Source organism: Schistocerca piceifrons, chromosome X, assembly GCF_021461385.2.
Source record: "Schistocerca piceifrons isolate TAMUIC-IGC-003096 chromosome X, iqSchPice1.1, whole genome shotgun sequence".
Classification (NCBI taxonomy): domain Eukaryota; kingdom Metazoa; phylum Arthropoda; class Insecta; order Orthoptera; family Acrididae; genus Schistocerca; species Schistocerca piceifrons.
Genome location: NC_060149.1, coordinates 243,766,825 through 243,789,673, shown reverse-complemented (window position 1 = coordinate 243,789,673; position 22,849 = coordinate 243,766,825). Strand labels below are relative to the sequence as shown.

Genomic DNA, 22,849 nt, shown 5'->3' with positions numbered 1-22,849 from the left:
CTGAGTTGTCAAAAAGCATATAAGCAAAACTGTCAAAAATGGGACCAACAACAAGTCCACAATACAATTTAATATATCAAACATCTATCATTTAATGTGTTATTCATGCTAGTAAAACAAATACACATAAATCTGAATGTCAGATATATTGAGCACATCAGTGCATTAAAAAGTAACTGTGCACAACTGAGGAGCATTTTTTCAAAACTCACTGTGTGCAAAAAATTTCAAAATTGAGTTGGGCATATTAATTGCATAATGTCGAACTTTTACATCAATCACTGAACCAAGTTTTAGCAAAATTCAACTACTGCTGTCCATATGAACATTCCAAATCACAAAGCTTTAGCAAAACATTATATATGGATTCTTATGGTTACAGCAAAAGTCAACAAACGCAATATAATTACCCTCTAGTACCTCAGCTTTCTTTCCCCAGCAAGCAGTTAATAATACTGTAGTATACTAGCTGCTGTAAGTGAAGTTACTTGGCAGGAATAGTGTTGCATGCAGACCTCATTGTCATCGGAACTCCTGCAGCTTATGTGTAGACAATTATTCACCTGATGCTCACATGTATATCTACAAAGAATTATTGCAAGTGGAAGCAGAGTGGATTCTGAAAATGGCATACGTGTCAAAGAATGTTCCAGTGGGAGACAATCCCAATTCGAGAAGAACTTACATCAACCTGAAGTGCAAAGCAAAAATTGTAAAAAGGAATCTATCATTAAATCACGGACTTGAGGTTTCACCTTCAAAAGCTAAAGCAATGAATAAGTGGAAAGCTGCTGAACTTTGCTATGAAGGTATTTCTTGCTTTCATCTTGATGTGACATTATTAGATAAAATGGATCAAGATAAGTTCCTGTTTGACCCCCTTGTAAGATTGGTTTAATGTAAATAAAAGCAGAAATGTATCTGCAGAAGAAGATTGAACTATGAACTAGACACAGATTATATAAAACTCTTGAAAAGCAGTTTATAACAGAATGAAGCAAGATAATCCAACTGTCATTCAGTTTTGCTTTGACACGCAGCAAAACCAGCATATTCTAAAACTATCAGTCAGTGAGGTTTTCTATGTATAGTACATACATTGTGTTGTTACACAATCTGTGCATCATGCTGCTTACTATGGAGGAAGAAAAGGAAATCACAGTTTTCTACATCTAGTTGGAGACAGAATCTTCAAGAGGATGCAATCCACTCACTTCAGCTTTGTTGGACTTTCTTTCTGGTTTAGATATAAGCAACCAAATGATGGCACCAATGTTATTCATATATTCTCAGATACTTGCAGTATCCTAAACAAAAATAACTGTATAATGGTGATGCTTACATCATTCTCAGAAAAAAGCACAAAATTCAATAATATTGATCACTTCATTCCTGTTCGTGGCCGTAGCTACATGCATCCAGACCAAATGTTTGGTAGAATCGAGAAGTCTTACAGAAAAAAAGAAAGCATCTTGTCTCCTAAAGACTATTATGATATTTTAGAACAGCATGGTCTCCTCAAAGTTCTAAACACAGACTGGACCATTAAAAATCTAAAAGATAGTGCACAAAAAGTATTAAAATCCAAGCTACCATTCAAAATGAACAGCCAGCATGTTCATCTCACACAGGAAAGTAAAGAAAATTATAAATGTGTGATATGTATTTTGGAGATCCAGTACAATTTGACATCATGAGATGAAAGAAACCATGCCATCCAACAGTACCAACATCCACCCTTTTACCAAAACAAAATATGGTAAACAAAGAAAAGAAGAAAGCTGCAGTTCATTAATGTCAGTGAGATCCAGTAGTCATGTAAAAATTCAAATGTCTGGTCTCCTTCCCCAAACAACCAACCAACCAAAAATTCAAATGCTCAAACATACATATCTAGGTGAAAATAAAAAACTCATTTTATGAAAAACTGCATATCCCATTCCCAAGCTTGAGGACAATTTTTTGCATATCACCAGGGGTATGGTGTTGACTAAAACTGATCTCTGGATGCTTATCTCCAGTTCCCATTGGACAACTACTACAGGCAGATTGTGGTCATAAACACTCCTTTTGGATTGTTCCAATATATGCACCTTCTGTTTGGCATCACTAGTGCCCCAACGATCTTCCAGAGGTACTTGGAGCAATTCTTTAAAGGACATCCTGGGGACAGTGAACTACCTCAATGACATTCTGGTCACTGGAAAGAATACGCCAATCTTGCTTGGAACCTCGACATTCTCTTCTCCATGTTCATGGCAGTTAACTTTTGCTGTAATCTTGACAAATGTTCTTTTTTCATCCACCAGGTCAAGTATTTATGGGGCATCTTCAGCATGTCCCACATACAGCCTATGCCACAACATGTGTCTGTTATCCAACAATTAGCGACTCCAACAGACACATCCCAGCTCAAGTCTAACTAATGTCATCTGAACTGCCATTGATGGTTCATTCTCCATGCTACAGGCATTGCAGAGCCACTGCACCACTTTCCCTGGAATAACATGTAGCCGGCCGCGGTGGCCGAGCAGTTCTAGGCCCTACAGTCTGGAATCGCGCGACCGCTCCGGTCACAGGTTCATATCCTGTCTCGGGCATGGATGTGTGTGTGATGTCCTTAGGTTAGTTAGGTTTAAGTAGTTCTAAGTTCTAGGGGATTGCTGACCTCAGAAGTTAGGTCCCATAGTGCTCAGAGCCATTTGAACCATTTCATAACATGCCCTGTAAGTGGTCTTCTCAATGTGATAACAAATTCCATGACATGAAGTGGGCCTTCCTTTGGTCCACTTGCCTAAAAGCATATGATCCAACAAAACCACTGGTGTCAGTGGCCAACACTTCCGACTGTGTGATCAGCACAGTTTTGTCCCATATTGCGAATGGTGTGAAGTGATCAATTGCATTTGTATCCAAGACCCTCACGGCAGCACAGAGGAACTACAGGCAAATAGAAAAGGGGGCAGTTGTCATCACCTTGGGCATCAAACACTTCCATGATTACATCTACTGCTACCATTTCAAGCTCAAACCTCTACTGCATTTTTTCAAGTCTTCAGTGACAATGTTGACCTGCACAGTGTGCTGGCTGGAAAGGCGGGCTCTGTTTCTCTCAGGATATGCCTATGATATCCAATATAGCCCACATTGCCCTAACACTTCTTATGGCAATGCTGACTTCCAACAGCAATTGCCTGTCAGTTTTGATTCTGAATCTGATTAGGAGCTGCTAGCATGTTTGCATGTAGATGTTGACACTGCCAACATCATGGCCATCTCCCAATTGATGCATGCCTCATGGAACAACACACGGTGAACAACAAGAAACATCTCACACACCCGGGCCTCCAAGTGTTCTGGACCATGCGACCAAAATTTTCATCCTTATATGGCGTTATTTTGACACAGGGTGCCATGGGTTCCCTCAGGTGCTCATTTGCAGGGCCTTACAGCATAAGGTTCTTCAGTTGCTCCATGACAGTTACTGGGGAGTGACTTTGACGAAATGTCTTGCCTGGCAATATGCCTACTGGAGTTGTATCAATGCAGATATTGTCAGGATGGCGAAGGAGTGTCACACATGTCAAAGCAAGCAAGTGCCCCCCCCCCCCCCTCCGACACACACACACACACACACACACACACACACATATATTGGTATTTTCCATGACCCATTTGGATTTTGCCAATCCATTCCTCAGCTCTATGGTGGCCCCTGGATGTAGATGCGAGCAGTAGATTCCCCTCTGTGTTTCACATGCAGTTCACAAATTCAGCATTGATGATCAAGGTGCTGGCACACTTATTTGCTCTCAAAGGCCTTTGTGACTGATGGCCCCCAATTTATGTTAGCGGAATTCCAGGACTTCTGCACCTCAAATGGCATTTCATTAATCCACATGGCTCCGTTTCACCCTGCCTTGAATGGTTGGTTGGTTGATTTGGTGGAGGGGACCAAACAGTGAGGTCATCAGTCTCATTGGGTTAGGGAAGGATGGGGAAGGAAATCGGCTGTGCTGTTTCAAAAGAACCATCCCAGTAGTTGCCTGAAGCAATTTAGGGAATCACAGAAATCCTAAATCAGGATGGTTGGATGCAGGTTTGAATCATCATCCTCCAAAATGCGAGTCCAGTGTGCCTGCCTCTAATAGTCTGACCAAATGTTTAGTACACATCTCCGAGACCCAAATGGAAAAATTAACTCAATACCACTCCATTGAAGATGTCATGATGTTCTTCCTTTCTTTGTACTGTGCATCTCCTCAGGACAGTTCCTCACTGGCAGAAAAACTACATGGCCACCCTCACAGATCACAATTATCCATGGTGTACTCCCAGAACAGTTCCTTACCATCTAAGATTAATGAATGGCAAGGTTTTTTCCCCACAGGATCCATTGTGGGTGGGGACATATGAACAAGTGGCTGCAGTGGCAGCCTGCCTTCATCCTCCATTTGATTGGGTGGGAGATAGTTAAAGTCCAGGTCCTGCGAGGAGGCCACTGCTGCAGGCATATCAATCAAGTCATGGCCTGTTATGGATCTAGGATATGGATGGATGCCCTAACTCCATCTGCTGCAGATACCCAGGATGAGGCACTCTTAGCACCATCTGCCACTGACCCAGTCCAGGATCTCCTGAGGTCAGACACTGCTCACCATGACTCTCATCCCATGCCAATGGAGATCAATCTGCTTCTTCCCCTCAGGATGCTGGAGACTCCAACACGTTGAGGCCTCTGGGGCCTACCGTTGCCTGAGTGCGTCAGTGGAGGAGACAGCTGCTATGGTGCTCAGGGTCACCAGCCACAACATGCATGATGGCTATAATGCACTAGTCACAGAAAGCAAAGCTCACATTGTCCGTAGCAGCCATTTAGGCTTTTCAAGTATACCCCCAGACTGCCACAAGGTGCAATGTGAGCTACGGACCACCAGGTACCTCACCAGCCAACAGCAAGAGGTTGCTGGCTGCGTTGCAAGACCATGCCTACATGGGTTACGAGTTACTAGAGGCAGCATGTCTCTTCTTGGAGAATTGCTATTTAAGGAACCCCAGGGACCACTGTAGGCAGTTCCCATTGATGAGCGCTCACCGATTCATGCACCGACTGCTTGCAATTAAGCTTTCATTGATGTGTCATCATGGACAACAGTGTAACACTGAGAAGTAGGCTTCAGAATTGGAAAACAGCTCTTCAAGTGTTGGTGATTTCAGTGATTAGCTCTGGCTACAGAGAGCTAGTTGGAGCCAAATCACAGAATTGGATTTTGGTTGGAACGGCAGAAGAAGCAAAGTTAATTTGTAATTACAAATTGTGACAAACAGTTATTTGGTTTTTGGAAGGACAATAAAGAAGCTATTGTAATCCAACTGGGACTCTGTTTCAAACAGGAATGATAGATTTTTCAGCTACCATTACAGGCAACACAGGGGAAGAAGCTGCTATCAAACTGGCAACATGATCTGGCATGACCAAGGAGTAACATCAGCATGTGACAAATGTTCTGTGTCAATTTCTGAATGCTTTCAGATTTGGAGAGGAGAAAAGATATACCAAGCGGACCATAGCAAAATACCATTTCAAACCTAAGGATCATCCATCAATTAGCCAACACTAATACAAAGTGTCACTAGCTGAATAATGGGTAATCCATGAGGAAGTGGTGAACATGCTGCAAGATAACATCACTGAACCTTCAGAGAGTCCTTGGATGTCTAATGTGGTCCTTGTAAAGAAGAAGGATGGAACATGGCATTTCTACACTGACTACCAGTGACAGAAAAAACTCACAAAGGAAGTTACCTATCCACTGCCATGCACTGATGACAAGCTAGACTGCCTGAAAGGAGCAAAGTATTTTTCAACTATGGACATGCCGACAAGCTACTGGAAAATCGATGTTGACAAGCTGACAGGGGAAAGACTACCTTCATAACACCTGATGGCCTCTACAAGTTGAAAGTTATGCTGTTTGGACTGTAGAATGTTCCAGCCATCTTCAAACTTACGATGGAAAACCTGCTTTGAAACCTTAAATGGACAACGTGCCTTTACTATCTGGATGACACTGTTAGTCTTTCCAAAGACATTTGAAGAAACTTTAAGCTGCTTGACAAGCATGCTGAAATGTGTTCAGACTATAGGTATCTGCCTGACTCAAAACGATGCCTCTTCACCACCCAAGAAATTAAAATCTTGGGGTATTTAGTGAATGATGATGGAGGCCATCCCCATCCAAAGAAAATAAGAGTGATCACAGATTTTCCAACTCCTTGTCACATTCATGACACAAGAAGTTTTCTCAGAATGTGCTCATATTACCAGTGATATATAAAGGACTTCTGTACCTAGGCATGTACCTTGCAAGAACTATCACAGGAGATGCCATATTTTCCTGGAAAAAGATATAAAAAAGATTTTATGTTCTTAAGGAGGCACTAATATCTTCTCCAGTCCTAACATTGTAGGATGAGTGAGCCGAGACAGAACTCCACACTGACACTAGTGATTTTGGAATAGGGACAGTTCTAATGCGAATTCAGGAAGATTCTGAAAAGGTGGTATCTAATGTTTTCAGGAGTACTCTCCAAGTCCAAGAAGAACTACTCTAGAACCAAGAAAAAGTGCCTTCTAGTTTCTTGGGCCATCAACATGTTTTGGCTGTATTTATTAGAGAATCCATTTACTATTGTTGTGGATCACAATTCTCTATGCTGGCTGATTACCCTGAAGGACCAGTTGGACTGACTGGTGAGATGGGCTTCAGGAGTATGACATCACAGTGGTATATAAAAGCCGACACAAACTCAAGGATGGCGACTGACTTTTAAGAATTCCTTTGTCAGAATACACCAGTGCGGGTGAAATCTCAGATATTGCTGGATTAAATGACATTGCTAGAGAACAGAGGGAAGATCCAGAACTGCTGAAAAATGTAGAAGCCTTGAAGAAGTAGGAACTGACCAAAGGAGAATTCCAATTAATAAATGGAACATTGTATAAGAGAAACTATGATACAATGGGACAGAAATGGTTGTGAGTCATCCCAGCTCATTTATGGACAGGCATCCTGAAGTATTCCCAAGGTGATCTGGGGATTCATGGAGACTCTAGGCAGAATCAGATACAGCTATCAATAGCCAGGTGCCTACTCACTCTACGTGAACCACGGTAAGGAATGTCGACATCAGAAACACATGCTGCAATTAACTCTGGGGCATCTGGTACCAATCCCACCTGCAGGAGCACCATTCCACTGAATTGGAATTGATGTCTTGGGGTGTTTCCCAACATCGACAAATGGGAATTGATCAGTAATAGCCTGCTGTGCTGTCACCAAAGCTGTGTCAACTGCTCAGTATACAGAAATTGCAAAGTTCCCTCTAGAAGACATAATTTTGAAGCCCCATGTGATGATCTGAAGTTGTTGTTTTTCCAGGAATAGAAGCAATGTCGTGAGCTCTGGTGCATACAATGTGGCATAGTGGTTAGTGTTAGTGGCAGACCTTCTGCATGTCACCAGTTCCAAGTCAACCACCAGCAGTTATTTTCTATTTAGTGTTTATCTTTTCTGGAAGGTCCTTAAAATATCTTGTGTTTGTAATTTTTGAAAATTCTAGAATATTTGGTATTTGTATAAATAGTTGCACTAGACATGCTGGAGTTCTATTCCATTTTGTTCTGGCTGTACACTGATGTCAGTAATAAATGTGCTTTCAATATTAAGTCTTGTACTTCATTGATGACCTATCCTTTGGATCTGAACTTGATAGTAGTTTCAAGATGACAATATTCCATTGTTTTTTGGGGCAGTTTTTCCAGCTCATTCATTTTGCACCAACAATTATATGATGTCATTTAACAGTTACTACACAGTACGAGACTTTATGGAATGTGTACCCCTAATTCACTACGTTGCAAAAAGCTGGTTGACAGAGTAGCTTTTAAAAAATAGCCATTGTTTACAGTTTAATGGCTTCAGCCCGGGGGAAGATCAGACTACTAAATGAAAATCATTCAATAACATGTAGAGGATGTAGATTAATACATGTAGCCCATGTCCTTGAAAGAGTTACAGTCCTTTCTAGGCAAGATGGAACACTACACACAGTCTAACCAAAAGCTTGCTGAAAACTGAACTATGAGTTTAGGGGGAAAGTTAATGGGACAAAAACTGCATATTTTAGGAAAATTGATGAAGGCAGGAATTAGAGAGATGTTACAGTCCTGATGACACAAATGAAAAACATGTTTATTAATAATGTACCCTCCTTATATGAAAACTGTTTTCCCAAAAAATAGCTCTTATTAGACAACAGTCTGCAAAAATATGGATTACTCAAGGAATAAAGGAAAATTATTTTGTACTACAAAAAGCAAACTGTATGTCATTCAGAGACAGTTCTCATGCTGTACATTACATTTATCGTTCTCCATGGATCTCTTGGAGAGGAGTCTCTGGGATGTGGAAAGAGTCAAATTTTTTTTTAGATACTTTTTTACTCAGATACATGGATATTGTACAATTCTAATGCAGACAGAGCTATGAACTATAATCCTTGTGAAGACATTCATCAATGGAGTAGAAGGAGTTGGCCAACAGGAAGTTCTTTAATTCACTCTGAAAGCAATCTTTATCACTTACAAGACCTTTGATATGCTCTGGTAAGTTATTGAATACATGAGTACCCATGTATTTGACATATAGCATTTAAAAGGAAATTAAAAGAATTTCTTAATGGCAACTGCTTCTACTCATTAGATGAATTTTTGAATATAGTAAGTGGGTAATTTCCCCAACCCCTCCCCCCCTCCCCCCAAAAAAATTAAATGTCATGTAATATTTTGTGTAATGTAATATCTTGTATAGACACCTTTTATTAACCTGACACGTTCCACATCATTACAAAGTGTTGTATTCATGATCTATGGAACAAGTACTAATCTAATCTAATCGAACTCCCTTTTGTACTAATGTTAAGGTTTTATAGTCCTTACACAGATTGTTTTCGGTTCTGGTATTATAATCATGTTTCAAACTACTTTGTGTAAAAACAGACATGTTGAAAATGACAAAGGACATCAATGAGTATATGTACTGAGAAGTAGTAGTTAGAATACCAAGTTTCTTAAAGATGTCTCTGCATGATGATCTAGGACTGACACCAGATGTAATTCTAATGACTCATTTTTGAATTTTGAAAATGTTCTCTTTGTGAGAGGAGCTTCCCCAAAAGATGATTCCATAATTCATTAGTGAATGGAAGTAGGCCGAATAAACTAACTTCTTCATTTTTAAATCACTTATATCTGCTATAATGCATACTGAAAATGTAACTGAACTAAGGTGTTTCATTAAGTCTAGAGTGTGAGTTTTCCAATTTAGGTTGTGTTCAATTTGTAGCCCTAAAAATTTGACACTGTCTACAGCTTTAATTTCATTGTTTGAATACATTATACTTATAGGGTCAGGTATTCTTTGTATGTACTAGGTCTTGTCAAAATTCAGTGACAATCCATTTACTGTGAACCACCCATTGATACTTACAAATATTTCATTAACTGATTGCTCAGTGAGATCACGGGTACTGTTTTTTATACCAATACTTGTATCATCTGCATATAGGGCAAAATTTGCATTCTGTGACACTGCATATGGAAGGCCATTAATATATAACAGGAACAACAAGAGACCTAAAATAGAGCCCTGGGGCACCCCTTGTCTGATAGTTTCATATTTTGAATGACTATTGTTATGTGGTAGGCATGATACAGACACACACTGTTTTTTATTAAAAAGTTAGGATGAGAACCATGAGCCTGCTACTCCTGTTATCCCATAATATTTTAAATTTTGTATAAGGAGATCGTGCTTAACACAATCAAAAGCTTTTGCCAGATCACAGAATATTCCAAGACTCCAAGTGGTAATAACTTTTGATTTATTGATTCTAATATATCATCTGTAAAAGTGAATATAACTCGATCAGTTGACAATCCTTTCCGAAATCCAAACTGATTGTGAATGAGAATATTTTTCTGTTCTAGGTGTTTATAAAGTCTATTTTACATAACCCATTCAAACACTTTTGCAAATATTGGCAATAATGAAATGGGACGGAAGTATTCCACTTATGATTTGTCTCCTTTTTTGTATAATGGTTTGGCAGTAGCATATTTAAGCCTATCTGGAAAAGTACCACTATGGAGGGATTCATTACATAAGTAGCTCAGTATGTCACAAAGTTCTGAGGAGCAACATTTAATTATGGTAGTGCTGATTTCATCATAACCACTGGAACATTTGTTTTTAAGAGAGCTAATAATATTAGAAATCTCTTTGGGTGAGGTAGGATATAGTTGAATTTTGTCGAACTTCTGTGGAAATGCATTTTTTAAATATTTTAAGCTGTCTTCTGAGGAACTATTCAAACCTAAGTTGTCTGCTATTGAAAGGAAAAAGTTGTTGAAAGTGCCTGAAATTTTGGAGGTATCTCTAATCAACCCATTATTTACATTTAACACAATTTCCTCATTTACCTGATTAGTTTTTCCTGTTTCACTAATTACTATGTTCCATACAGTTTTTATCTTGTTATAAAAGGCATTTATTTTTTCTTGAAAATAAATACATTTTGAGGTTCTGATTACTTTGTTTAGAATTTTACAATATAATTTGTAATGTGATTTAGCTCGGTAGTCATCATTTTTCCTTGACATTAAGTACAGTCTTCTTTTTGTTTTGCACGATGCTTTTATTGCATTTGTAATCCAAGGTTTTGAAACATTTAATCTATTTGCTTTGGTCACTTTGTTACGGCAGCAGTTTTCATTGTGACCTATGGCTGTATTAGAGAAACAGTTATACAGGGTGATTCAAAAAGAATACCACAACTTTAAAAATGTGTATTTAATGAAAGAAACATAATATAACCTTCTGTTATACATCATTACAAAGAGTATTTAAAAAGGTTTTTTTCACTCAAAAACAAGTTCAGAGATGTTCAATATGGCCCCCTCCAGACACTCGAGCAACATCAACCCGATACTCCAACTCGTTCCACACTCTCTGTAGCATATCAGGCATAACAGTTTGGATAGCTGCTGTTATTTCTCGTTTCAAATCATCAATGGTGGCTGGGAGAGGTGGCCGAAACACCATATCCTTAACATACCCCCATAAGAAAAAATCGCAGGGGGTAAGATCAGGGCTTCTTGGAGGCCAGTGATGAAGTGCTCTGTCACGGGCTGCCTGGCGGCCGATCCATCGCCTCGTGTAGTTGACGTTCAGGTAGTTACGGACAGATAAATGCCAATGTGGTGGCACTCCATCCTGCTGAAATATGAATTGTTGTGCTTCTTGTTCAAGCTGAGGGAACAGCCAATTCTCTAACATCTCCAGATACTGTAGTCCAGTTACAGTAGCACCTTCGAAGAAAAAGGGACCAAATGCCTAGTCAACAGCACCTCAAGCGAACAAATGTACAACTAAATGAAACTTTATAGCTCCCTTAATTCGCCGACAGATAGTGCTTAGCTCTGCCTTTTGTCGTTGCAGAGTTTTAAATTCCTAAAGTTGTGGTATTCTTTTTGAATCACCCTGTATTTTTCATTTATCCCAGGTGAATTGTATGCATCTTTCCAGTCTGTATTCCTCAAACAGTTTTTTATACCTTCAATGACAGCAAACACCATATAATATCAAAGAAAGTAATCCAGACATTACAGCAAATACCTTACAGGAGGGCAATCATATGAGGCGACAGGTAGAACTAAACATGAATATGAGAAAAGAGCTCTAAGGGTTGATGATAATATGGAAACCGGTCCAGTGTGATGAAAAGATCTTTAATAAGCAATTTCTATCAATAATTAATAATATAAGGCTTTGAGGATCAGTACACATTGACTTGGCATATTTGATAACATCCTTTACAAATAAATTCAGTAACATGAATACAGCCCACACTACACCGAAAGAAGTGATGACTACTATAAAATTTTTAAAATCAGAAATGCTCACTATTTATGATAAAATACGAATTAAGTTAATTAAATAGTGGCCTTCAGAGTTTAATAACATCTTATGCTACTTGTGTAATAAACCATATATCAATGGAACATTCCCTAATTTACAGAAATATGCTGAGTTTAAGCCAATGCAAAGGGAAGCAGTGGCATCTTAGGGCCCTTCCCCTAAGTATTCTCAAAATTTTTGAAAAGTTATCATATAAGTCACTTATTAATGATTTGATCACAAATATCTAATTGACCAAGTCACAGTCTTGACTTCTAAAGATTTTTGATATTGTCAAAACTATTCATATATGAAGTGAGAATGTACATAATTAATTTAGCACTAAATTACAGGCTACAGATACATTCTATCATCTATCAAAGATATATGAAGGAATAAATTGCAAATCCTTTGAAGTATAACAAGTACAGATATTGTAATGTCACAGGAAATTCTACAGAAGATTCAAGTCATATCTTTCTAAAACAAAACAAAGGGTGTCAGTTCGAAAGTGTCCTATATTGACATTAGTCTTTATCTACTACATGTGGCATTCCAAAAGATTCCACTGTAGTGCCCTCATGTTTTCTTGTGTATATTACCGAACTTTTAACAGTGACATTAACAGATGCTATATTTGCTATGTCTGCAGATGATAAAATCATTGTGGTAAACAGCAAATTATATGTAGTTTTGAAAAGAGCTATTCATAAAATTTTCATAGATGTCAATAAATGGTTTTTAGCCACTGTACTTGCATTACATTTTGGAAAAATGCTCTATATTCCATTCAGAACTTTTAAGTTTGCAGAGTTAAATTCATAGGACTAAGAGTTGACAATACATACAGAATGCCTAAACAAATTTTTCAGAAATAGGTGATGTAAAAATTAAAAATCATTCCATAACATCCTATGCGATTGTACTTTTAGGGCAATTCATCCAGTGCTACAGTTTCCTGTGTCCAAAAGCATGTAATACAAATTATTTGTGGTGTAAATTCAAGAACGTCCATCATACGTCTGTTCAAAGAATTTGGTCTACTAACTGCTCCTTCTCTGTATATTTATGACTGTTTGAAATTTATCATAAGTAATCTATATCACTTTCAAACCAACAGCTCATTTATGGAATCAAAACAGTGTATAAGAAGATAATTACTGAAAATCATTCACTTTGGCACATGAAACTTCCCATTATCCAGACAAACACGTTTTCAAAAGCTTGTCAGCAACCATACATGGTTTAGGTACTAATATAGTATAGTTTAAGAGAGGCCTAGGCCTAATGGATTTTTGGTGGACAATTTATTATACTCCAATGATTAATTTCTTATTAGAACCTACTGATGTTCTTATTACTCGTATTAACTACATCTCATATTATTAATGCTACATAACATGTGACTTCAACACAGGGCAGCAATGAAATCTCTGTAAGCAAGCTTTGCAAAATGTTTTCTGTTTTTTGATGATGCTTCACTACAATTGCCTTGGAAAAATTATGATATTTATTAAACAAAAATATCAATCATTGTCACAGCAAATGCATGACACCATTGATTTCTATGACAAAGAGCAAATTATGATGACATGCACCTTCAGTTTATTTCAACATTGAAAAAGGAGTGTTCACTGCTACATGGAAAACTGATTACTAATCACACAAATGTTGCAGTAACGATAAGAAATGAGACTACACATAGCACAGAAGCAGACATACATCACTGAAAGAATGTATATAAGCTGCTTCTATAATAGCACATATATGTTTCAAAAATTAATTTGATGTTGTGCCACTTTTATTGAATACTGAAGAAAAGTTAACATGTTTTATTCTTTATTATACTAGGAAGTGTTTGCAACAAATATATCATCTTTACCCTCATAGTAGCATGATTTAACATCTCCTGCCAGGCATGGTCAAAAGTCCGACCTTCTGTGCTTAGGCCTTCTTCTGCTAGGTACACCATTTCTTTAGCTGCAGCATGTGCAGAATTTGCCCGTTCAAATCGAATTGCTGCTTGCTGGGTCTCCAAAAGAGCCTTTTCAAAAATAAGCAGAAAATAAAATATTCAGAGAGTAACATCCATATCAAATTTTAAAAAAAAATTGTTGACTCGATAAATATGTTCACGTGTAACTTACATCAAATTCAGAAAGTCTTCAGTTACCATTTTTTAAGATTATGCTTACAGCAAAGAAATGTTAACAGTAAGGAATGTTGAGTTCTTTCATAATTTTAAATGAAATAAGAGTTTTTTTAGAGTCACAGAAGTAATTCTAAAACATTACTCCTTAATTACATTGCATAATAACTGGGTAGTATGTGCCACAAGCTCTAGCAATTACACTGCAATTTCTTTGCATTACATCCATCTCCATACTTGGTAATACTTTTTAATGCCACTTACACCTGAGTCACCCAGTGTATACTTACACGATTATATGTAAAATAAACACATAAATGTATACTGAACATGTAGACTTAATAAATAAGTATGCCTCCATCATAGATCCTGCAAAACTCACAGTCATGTGTAAATGTTACCACATCATCGTGTTTCATCACGATGCTAAAATTGTAAGAGAAAACATACACTTCTGAATTAGTTCACTTCTAAAGAGCAATGGAAAAAATTTCCAAATTTCCAATGAAGCTTATTGTATTGGACCTAAGACTAAAAACTATTACATAGTGACACCCAGACTACTTTCAGTGAACATTAAACTGCTCTTTATACAGTCAAATAAAAAAGACATTGGTTATTTCATGGAATTGTGTTTCTTACCACTGATTCAAATTGCTAGTTCCAAACTCAGAAAAAAAAAAACACATACAAGGCTAAAAGTAACTGTAGCAAACTTACTTTGAATGTCAATCATAGGCTGATGAGCCAAAACATTATGGCCACCTTGTTAATAGTGTGTTGGTCCACATTCAGAATGCAGTACAGTAGCAAATTTGCAAGGCATGGGTTCACCGAGTCCTTGATTGTGGCACCTGCTGTTTACATATAGGTTATGCAATTGCCATAAATCATGGGCAAATGGTCTGGGGTGCAAGCTACCATCTGATAGCATCCCTGATGTGTTCAATAGGGTTCAAATCAGGCAAATCTGGTGGCCAAGACATCAAAGTCTGTTCATTAGCATGGACTTCAAACCACTGCATCAAAATTCTGGTCATGTGACACTGACTGTTCTCCTGCTGAAAGATGCTATTGTTGTCAGGAAGATGCATAGAATGAAGGGATGCAGCTGGTTCACAACAATGTTCACATGGTTCACAACTGTCATAGTGCCTTCAATTACTACAATTCCCATGCAAGCCCAAGTGAATGGCCCCCATAGCATAATACAGCCACCATCAGCCTCTGTCTGTAGTGCAGTGCATGTTTCAAGCAGCGATTTGACTAGACATGGCCGGACACAACCATCGATCTGGTGTAACAATGAATATGATTCATTGCACCAGCGTTTAACTTGGTCATCAGATTCACCACAGGGGCATTACACAATCACAAAGCCTCCAACCTCCACATTCTGTGCTGAGTCATTGACATCCAACACATTGTTGCCTTTGCATGGTTGCATTGTTCTTCAACCACTTTCCATAGATGCCCATGACAGAAGTGTATAAACAGCCAACCAGTTTTGCATTTCTGAGATGCTTGTCTCAAGGTGGCAGGTCATAACAATATACTCACCAAAACTGCTTACGTCAGTGGATTTCCTCATTTAGGATCCATACCATCATTTGAACGATATGTTTTCCCCTTCTGCTCTACTTATATACTTCTGTTAGCCCACCACATGCCTACAATGGCACAATTCATTCTTGCAATGGGCAGTGTGGTGACTACCATCCACAGCCACCAAGCACAGCCAGCCACAGTACCATCACTGTCAGCTAAGCAGTGCTCTTACAGCACAAGCCACAATACGGGGCAACCAGTGAGCTTACAGTGTTGACCACAGTGCAGTGCAGCTAGTACACAGATGTGCCAGCCAACATAAAAGCAGAAATACAGGATCCTAACAATAGTGTCTGCGAGTGTGTCTCCCAATTCCTGCCGACTGTAGTGTCATTCCATTTTGTGTTCAATTTTGGCAGCTAAGCAGAGATATTTAATGTGTTCCCTCTGTTGCAACTTCACACACACACACACACACACACACACACACACACACACACACGGATGCATGCCAGAGTGTGCTGGTTTGGTATCCATGCTGTCACGGTGTTGTGATTTCTGTGATCACCTGAACGACAGGTTGTGTAGTGTCATCAGTGCTCACTTCTGCTGGAGGAAATACTGTGATATCAATGGCCACCTTTGTGATGAGTTATTCAGTCGTCAACAGAGCAGCAGATTGTGTAGTAGTCAGTTGTGCAACAGGATATGCTGTGGCTTTAGTGGTCAACCGAGGAATGGATTGTGTAGTGTGTTAGTGGATGCTTGTGAGACAGGATATGTAAGTGAGTGTAGTGGTTGCCCAAGTGATGGATAGTTTACAGTGTTTTTCAGTGGTTGCTGTTGCAACAGGCCTTATACAGTGACTAAGTGGTCTCCCCTGCAACAGGTGTTTAGTGACATTGTGATTGTATCTATGACTAGTTTCTTTTACCAACAGCACTAACAATACATGTTAACTTAGTGAGCAATTATGTCTTCCATATGCCAGAACATGCTATTTATACTTCCATCCAGCTGGCACAGACCAATTGCTTCATGTGTGTGTTACATCTCATGATTAACTCCAGCGAATAGTGCCACCACTGCTAACACTGCATCTCTGTCATTGCCTGGTGAACTGCATTCTATGGTTTCCTCAACTGCTGTCTGACTACCATCTTTTTGGCCTACCTGCCCAGCCATCTGGTTTATGCAGGTCAAGGCCAACTTCCATTGTGGTGGCTAGGCATCAGATCATACGAAATGTTTATGTTGTCACCCATGTCAACCAGCACTACAATGTCAAGGTTGCCAACATAATCATTGTGTCACCACCCACTGAACCATACCAGCAGCTCAAGAGGGAGCTCATGTACCATCTCTCCATATCTCCAGCTGAGGGCATAAGTCAGTTAACTACTGATGATGACGCTGGTAACAGAACTCTGTCACATCTCTGGTGCCACCTCTGCACCTTGGTTCACCTTTGCACAGTTCCAGATGAGCTGCTCCATGTGCTTTGGCTGGACTGGCTACCTAGAAAGGCACATGAAATCCTCACAACTCAAGTGTTACTTTCACAGTGACAACTCGTGGTCTTCAATGACATGGGTCGAAGCCCTCAGTGCAGCCACATGTTGTGGTCCAGTTCATGTTGCCACTACCAATGCCGCCTTCGACACGACAATTATACCACTAGCCAACCAGTCGACCACAATGCCTCAGCACCCACCATGGCCAGCCAGGAATTCCAACTGTTTTTAGCACAGATTGAAGATTTCACGGTGCAAGTATCTGTACTTCATACCAGGCCAGATGCTGTTAAAGCACCATCACACTTTCACCAGCACACCTGGGACCACTAATCTGCTGAAGAGCAGCACATTACATGCTGAAACCACCACAAATTTGAAGAGTAAGCTTCCTGTGGTCGATCACTGTACTGCCCAAATGCCAGAGAGCAAGTGAGCATGGATGCCACACTGCTTCAAAGCGTTTGTTTATTTTGGATAGAAGGCCTGTCCAGCATTTCCTTCTAGACATTAGTTCCAAAATGTGTGTCTACCCATGTATGTATTTCCTGGGCATCAACTAACAACACCATTTTGGCTGCTAAAAACTCGTCCACCGGCACATACAGTGGCTACCCTTCACAAATGGACTTAAGGCTGCACTGCACCTTCAGCTGGCTATTCACCATTACAGACATCCCACAGGTAATCATTGGTGTTGATTTCTTAGCCCATTGTCAGCTTGCCCCTGACACTGTTGCCCCTCGTGTCATCAACAAGGACTCCGGTCACTCAACTGTTGGCTTCTACCATGTTGTGCAAAACTTTGTGCTGAAGTTTGTCCATGCTACCAATGCAGGGAAGTCCCAGAACCTGTTCGACCATTTCCCAGCCATTGCACACCACAAGAGGTACAGCACAGCGCAGCACAGTCCATTATGTCCACACAACGCCTGGCCCTCCACTTTTCAGCAGACCAGGACATCTTGCACCAGAGTAGCTTGCTGCTGCTAAAGCTGAATTTTAGGACATGCTTTAGGATGGCACCATTTGCCATTCACACTGCCACTGGTTCAAAAATGGTTCAAATGGCTCTGAGCACTATGGGACTTAACTTCTGAGGTCTTCAGTCACCTAGAACTTATAACTAATTAAACCTAACTAACCTAAGGACATCACACACATCCATGCCCGAGGCAGGATTCGAACCTGCGACCGTAGCAATCGCGCGGTTCCAGGCTGTAGCACCTAGAACCACTCGGCCACCCCGGCTGGCTACCACTGGTCCTCTCCTCTCCACCTCCTACCAAAGAAGGACACACCGTAGTGACCTGCATTGACTACTGTGCTCTCAATGCACTCACCATCTCTGAGAGATATCTGGTCACAAACCTTCATCACTTCAACCATGCCCTCAGAGGTGCCTCAGTGTTCGATGTCCTCAACTACATGAAGGCATTTATGCAGATACCAGTCATCATGGAAGACATTCCAAAGACAGTCATCACCACTCTGTTTGACATCTTCAAATCACTTTACATGACATTTAGTCTCCAAAATGCTGCTCAGGATATGACACTGATTCATCAATGGTGTACTGCATAAACTACCCTTTTGCTTTGCATATCCCAATGATGTATTGGTGTTCACTTCTTCACCACAGCAGCTTCATGAACATCTGACAGCAGGCCTAAACAATTCTGTGGTTATCATTAATCACTCCAGATGCATCTTTGGAGCCTCCCACATGACATTTAAGGCCACTAGATTTGTGCAAATGGCATCCCCTTCCCCCCACCCCCTTGAAAATGTTCAGTCTATTCAGGAAATTCAGTGCACATGAACTTTTCAAGAACTTCGCCAGTTCCTCAAGATACTGAACTTCTACTGTCATCATCTCCCTGGCACAGCCTCCATTCAAGAGCTGCTGACATATGCTTAACACTAAGGGCAACCATCCCGGTAATTCATCAGTCACTTTCACTGCACAACTGGTGGCCCTCACAGATGGTTAAAGCCTTCACTGCAGCCCTGTGTTCTGGCAGCTCAACCCTAAGGGCAACAATCTCATTCCTTGGATGGACCAAATGTATGCTGCCTCCTCTGGTGGTAAGAACAGCCTTACCGATGTTGCACCTATGGTTCGTCCAGCACACGACACCCAGGTGGCACTTGTGATTGACACCAGGCTACACGCCTTACATGCAGCCTTGCAGCAACACTCCAATAGTTCCTGGCAACCATTGGTTTTCTTTTCAAGGAAGGTCACACAACATTAATGGAGCACCTATGACAGGGGACTGTTTGCCATCTATGAGGTGATCCTCTACTTTCATCCATCGTTGGAGGCTAGGAATTTCACAACACTTACTGACCACAAACTCATCACATACACCTTCCCGCATATCAAAAAGCTTTGCCTCCCATGTGAGTTCCGGCAACTCAAATATACCTCTCAGTTCAGCACAACATTTGGCACATCTCTGGAATGGACAATGTTGTTGCTGACTGTCTATCATCAGTCACTGGGATCATTGATTGCATCATTTTTGCTGCACTCGCTACAGCACAACAGGTCGACATGGAGCTGGACTCTCATTGCCATGAGCCAAACACTGACCTCAGGCTACAGCATGTCTCTATCTCTGGCACAGACACAAAACTGTTCTGTGACACTTCCAATGGCAAGCCACCACCTTTCCTACCAGTTGCTTTCCCCAAGTATGCCTTTGACAGCATCTACAACCCGTGCCATCCACCACCACACTTGTTACCCATCGTTACATCTGGCCTGGCACACATTCTTACTGCTGCAGCGTACCACAACCAGTGCTATATTTTAACCATCATTGATTGTTTCACAAGCTGTCCTAGGCAGCACCAATTCTTGACATCTTGTCTGAAACTGTGACACAAGCATTTGTGAGTACATGGACAGCTCATTTAGGTTCCCCACTCCACATAACTGCAGATTGTGGAACGCAATTTGAATCCCTGCTGTTCAACGAGTTTGCCCAACTCTGTTGCACTCATCACCACCCTACCACTGCATACCATTCAGCCAGCAATAGTAACATCGAGCAGTGGTATCACACTTTGAAGGCTGCTTTACTTTGCCATAGCATGGACCACTGCACTTCTCATTGTCTTTTTCAGCCTCTGCACCAATTTCAAGACACCCTCTCTGGATACATGGGGAATTTGTTGAGCCCTCTGCTACCATTTCTACCCCTGACATACTGGCCTTCCTGACTGGGCTGTGCTCCCACACTGCACGCCTCTGTCTTCAAAATGGCTCTTGGCATGGCACCCCACCTGTATTCATTCATACAGATTTGGCCACTGCCATGCACAAAATGGTCCAGATTTATGGGGTCAGGCCTTGTCTCAAACCTCCACACTCTGGTCCGCATGTGATTGTTGGAAATGGCCACCATATGCTGAGAGTTGCCAACAGGAACACCCAGAGTGTGTCATTGGACCATGTTAAGCTGGCCTATACAACCCATCTGAACCTGCCTCTATGCATTCCCCTTAGACAGCTTCACTGTCAATCCAGTTCTGAGTGATGAGTTTGCTTGCCAGCTTGATTAACCTCCACACTCTGCTACTACTGGTGGGAGGAACATGGTGACTACCATCCGTGATTGCCAATCACAGCCAGCCACAGTACTGTTATCTGTCGGCTAAGCTGCAAACTTACAGTACAGGCTGCAGTGCAGCCCTGCTGATAGTCTCAGCCAACCTGTGAGCCTACAGCATCGACCACAGCACGGAGTTGCAAGTACACAGATGGGCCAGCCAACATAAAAGCAGAAATACAGAACCCTAACAATAGAGTTTGTGAACATGGCATCCAGTTCCTTCCAACTATAGTTTCATCCCACAGTGTGCCCAATTTTCAGAGCTCAGCAGGATTACGTAGGAGAGAAATCTAACGTGTTCCCTCTGATGCAGCTTCAGTAGCAATTTTAGTGGTGCCCTGACCAATGTATTGTGTAATGTCATTAGTGCTCACTTGTGCTGCAGTAAGTGCTGTGATATCAAATGGTTAAATGGCTCTGAGCACTATGTGACTTAAGGGGATACGGAATCACCTATCCCCGCAATGTTAATATATGCCTACTATAGGGAACATTTTCTCACAAACTACTGGAGACAGAGAGGTAAAAATTTTACTGTATGTGCATTCATATGTTACAACAATACTGAAACAACAGTTTATTGTCAAAGTATTTTCTTACAGAGATATTGTACATTTATTTTTAAGTAAATTTTTTCCATCGCTTTTTACTAGACTATCACCCCTAAGTCTTTTGTAAATCAAGTAATTAAAAAATCGTTGTTTCAGTATGTAATAGGGACCTATGTCACTACGTCATAAAAATTTCAGACTTCTAGGTTGACCAGTACCTGAGATAATGTTCCTAGATGAAGTAAAAAGTAAACTTACGGGAAACTGAGAAAGAAGATTAAAACATTCCTGATCCGTAGCTTATACCCCCTTCACAGTCTTCATAATCATCTTCAAGTCTTCTTTTGGCACCCCTCTACACCTGTCTTGCTTTTTTCACTAATGTCTTGATTATATTATCAGCATGCCTTAGTCTGTGCTGATCTAAAAAGAACATAGCACGTACCGTACGGGAACCAACACACATACCCAACTTTTGAAGGACCTGGCATTTAGTTATATTTCCAAGATTGAAGGTGGCCACAGCATCATACACACCAAAATGTAGTGTATTAATTCCGACAAACACTGTTTTTGGGAGACGATGCCATATCACACTATTCAAGCACTCGTTGGGGTTCTGTGTTTTTCCGTGAAGACATTTCATCAGAAGACTTCTGTCAGCCAGATCTCTGAAAATGGGCTTTATTTCTGCCATGATGGCTGATGGTAGACTGTGGTGGTGAATGTATTTCTCTCCTGTTGTTAGTCCCCTATTGTATTTACACCAGCTGTTTTCACCTTTGGGGCACAAACCATGTTGTGGATGCTCATCCGTGGATGCGGTGTGGAAATATAAAGCCCATATAGCTCTCCTCATTTCTTCAAGATTGCCTGTATTTTGCCTGATTGCAAGGCCATAGCAGTTCTGAATGTGGTCTATTATGGAATCAGTCAATCTTCCTCTGCCATCCAAGGTTTTCCCATCATCTAGTTTTTTCCCTTTCATAACTGATTTTAACCTTCTCAGCCTGGCACCCATTCTCTTCTGCACATGTCCTATACATTCAAGTTTGCTTATATTTACACTGTTCCCATATGGTTTGCTTTCCAAAACTTCTTTGAATGCTTTAGAGTCACCATCTCCCAGATATTTGACATAGCGAACATTATACCACTGTGAAGAGCGATGAAAAATTTTCTTCACCCCAGCAACCTCCATGCCACCACTACTACCATAACAATTAGCAATACAGTCATCACTGTGTTCATTTTTCAGCCTGCCTGTGCACCTACAGTATTTAGACATTATTGCAACCTTGCCAGTATCAACACTAGTTGCTGTTACAACACCATTGTTGGAGGTGTGGCCCCTTTTCTGCCACGTGCCATCAAACGCCACTGTGAGGTCACGACTGCCGTCATTTTCTTCCACTGCTTCTTCCACAGCAACCTGCATTGACTT

At 40.5% G+C, this 22,849-nt stretch overlaps 1 protein-coding gene across 2 annotated transcripts in view; it reads right to left on the bottom strand.

Moving 5' to 3' along the window:
- The window catches only part of LOC124721387, a 254,236-nt gene that overhangs the window by 118,772 nt on the left and 112,615 nt on the right, over window positions 1-22,849 (bottom strand). For both annotated transcript variants that reach the window (XM_047246323.1, XM_047246324.1), the window contains exon 4: window positions 13,903-14,064. In XM_047246323.1, coding sequence (XP_047102279.1) covers window positions 13,903-14,064 — 162 coding nt within the window. The remainder of the gene's footprint in view (window positions 1-13,902; window positions 14,065-22,849) is intronic.